Here is a 2,818-nt window from a genome sequence, read left to right as displayed (position 1 = left end):
GAACAGGCTTGATTTTGAACAACTTAGTTTCTTTCTTGCTTTTGAGCCTTCAACCCTGTTTATCCTTGACATTGGTCTTTAGTACTTTGCCCTTTAGAGCCTGTCATTTTTCTGGCTTCAGCCTGAATCTTCTTGATGAAATCCTGTTTTCCTCCCTGGGAATGTTATCTCTGCCACTTCAGCCCACTTCTCTGCTACTGCTATTAATAGATTTTATTTTGTGCTTAACAGACTCCTTTTATCCTTAAAAATCTTTTCTACTGAGGGCGCCTGGGTGGCTCAGTTGGTTAAGCGACTGCCTTCGGCTCAGGTCATGATCCTGGAGTCCCTGGATCGAGTCCCGCATCGGGCTCCCTGCTCGGCAGGGAGTCTGCTTCTCCCTCTGATCCTCCCCCCCTCTCATGTGCTCTCTCTCATTCTCTCTCAAATAAATAAATAAAATCTTTAAAAAAAAATCTTTTCTACTGAGATAGGTACTATTGTGACCCTCATCATTAGGTACAGAAACAAAGATACAGAGGGTTAAGCTCTAGATCACATGACCAATAAATGAGTATGAAGACACATCATTTACTTATCTGTTCTTCTGTTCATAGGCATCAATGAGATTTCCAGTTATTTATCATTATAAATAATGCTGCAGTGAACATCCTGTATATGCCTCTTTGTGCACCTGCACAAGTTTCTAGGGTATACACCTTGAAGTGAAATTGCAGCATTATAGGGAATAAGCATTCTCAACTTTGCTACATTTTGCCAAATTGCTCTAAGTGATGATTGTAATTTATACTCCCCAGCCCCACCCCAGCAGTGTTAACCAATATTGTTCCCACCTCCCAGAGAAGTGAAACTTTAAAATTTTTATTAATATGATAGGTGTGAAATAGAACTTCACTGTGGTTTTCATTTGCATTTCCTTGATTCCTCTTAAGGTTAAACTCCTTTTAAAGTTTTCTATGAATTGCCTGTCTATACACTTTACCATTTCTATACTGTGTTATCTGTTATTTTTGTCTTTTTAGGAATCCTTTACATATTAAATACCAATCCTTTGTCTATAACCCGCACTGTAAATACCTTCTCCCAGCCTGTGGCTTATCATTTCCTCCATGGGATCTTCTGTAATACAGATTCTTTTTCCTTTTTTTAAATCTAGTCAAATTTTCCAATCTTTTACTTACAGTTAAACTTATTTTGTCCTACCTAAAAAAAAATATATTTTTACACCCTGACATAAAATAATTCTCTTAAATTTTTCTCCAAAAGAGTTAAAATTTTGCTTTGGACATCCAGGTCTAAATTAGCTGGAGTCATATTTGTGTATGGTGAGATGTGGTGCTCTAGTTATCTTTCCCTTATATGGTTCACAATTTTCCCCAGGACCATTTCCCACACAGTCCATCTGCTGATCTGTATCACCATCTTTTTTTTTTTTTGAAGTGTGTATTTTATTTATTTGTACTTAAACCTATAAACCAATCAGCCAAGCTGGTACTATTATCATGACACATTAAAATACAAAACATCTTTCTACAAATACTAGAATAATGAACAAATTAACAGTTCTAGTAAAACATCACAAGAGACAGAGGAAATCAATGAAGCACATTAAGGCTTAACCCTTCACCGTTAGAGGTTATTAACAAGAAAAGCCTCACAATCTCAGAAAATACAAATTATCCTTCATCACACGTCTTTGTATCTTCACTTCCTATTCTTGAGGTTAGATTCTAGAGCCTAAAGATATCCACATTAGTATTGTATCTAGTTATCCATAGTGAGAAACACCTTTTATCATGTTGTCCATAGAGCCAACGCTAATGAAACCTCTTTGACTCCAATCATACCCCCTCAATGGACACAGTAAGAATAACGGGAAACAGAATATTGAGGCAGAGATATATGGTTTAGCAATGAACAAAACTAAGAAGTCAGTGAAAAGAAAGCAGAAACTTAAAAGCTTCCTGTCACCTGACTCACACTCTTGCTCTCCTTTGGCCAGTGGTTTTTCTGCCACTTCTTACATTTCATTCTCTGGTTCTGGAACCAGGTCTTCACCTGCTTATAGCTAAGGTTGTTGTTCAGAATGTTGGAAAGTTCTTGCATCTGCTGGAGACTGAGGTATTTCTGTTTCTGAAATTGATCATTGAGGACATAGAGTTGGGTCTGAGAGAACACAGTCCTGATCTTCTGTTTCTTGCCCTGGGACGTATCTTCCTTCCTCACTGTTCTCTCCTCTCCAGAAGTGGGTGGTGGTTTTACCTTGGGACTCATGGAGGAGTCGGGGCTGTCCTGAACAAGCAGATCCATGGACGAAGGAAGAGGAGAGACAGTCTCAGCATGGCGTGTCTCAGCAGATGACATTTGCAGGGATGCATAATTTTCTTCAGGCCCGTAAATCTCAGGCATTGGAGAAGAGTCCCTAGAACTGGGTGCTTCGGGGCCAGGCGGGCATAGGGGCAGAGCTGGATCTACACTCATGTTGGTGAGTTAAGAGTAGACGGAAAAAAAAAAGAGCAAGATTGTAAGAAAGGCCCAGGCTTATGGATCTAGGTGGAAGAGCTGACTCACCATCTCTTTTATTTAGAAAGTTTTCTTAAGTTCATAGGCCTGTTCCTGGACTCTCTAAGCTGTCTCATTATTCCATGTGTTTATTTCTGCATTTATGTCACACTGTTTTAATTACTTAACTTCATTATAAATATTGATATCTGATAAGGCATGTCTCCCTGCTTGTTCATCTTTAAAATATCTCTTGACTCTTCTTGGCCCTTTGCTCTTTTTTTTTTTTTAAAGATTTTATTTATTTATTTGAGAG

The 2,818-nt window shown here is 38.5% G+C and overlaps 1 protein-coding gene across 1 annotated transcript; it reads right to left on the bottom strand.

The window, feature by feature from the left end:
- Positions 1 to 1,455: 1,455 nt before the first annotated feature.
- Positions 1,456 to 2,515, bottom strand: LOC118002209 (homeobox protein NANOG-like). Its single transcript, XM_034992535.1, has one exon. It carries the CDS (start codon positions 2,479 to 2,481, stop codon positions 1,954 to 1,956), a length of 528 nt encoding a protein of 175 aa, XP_034848426.1. The 5' UTR covers positions 2,482 to 2,515; the 3' UTR covers positions 1,456 to 1,953.
- Positions 2,516 to 2,818: the final 303 nt, after the last annotated feature.

This window comes from Mirounga leonina, unplaced genomic scaffold, assembly GCF_011800145.1.
Source record: "Mirounga leonina isolate KUSES-001 unplaced genomic scaffold, KU_Mleo_1.0 Mir_82, whole genome shotgun sequence".
Taxonomy (NCBI): domain Eukaryota; kingdom Metazoa; phylum Chordata; class Mammalia; order Carnivora; family Phocidae; genus Mirounga; species Mirounga leonina.
Note: the sequence above shows the minus strand (reverse complement) of the source record. Positions and strands in the feature narration are given on the sequence as shown.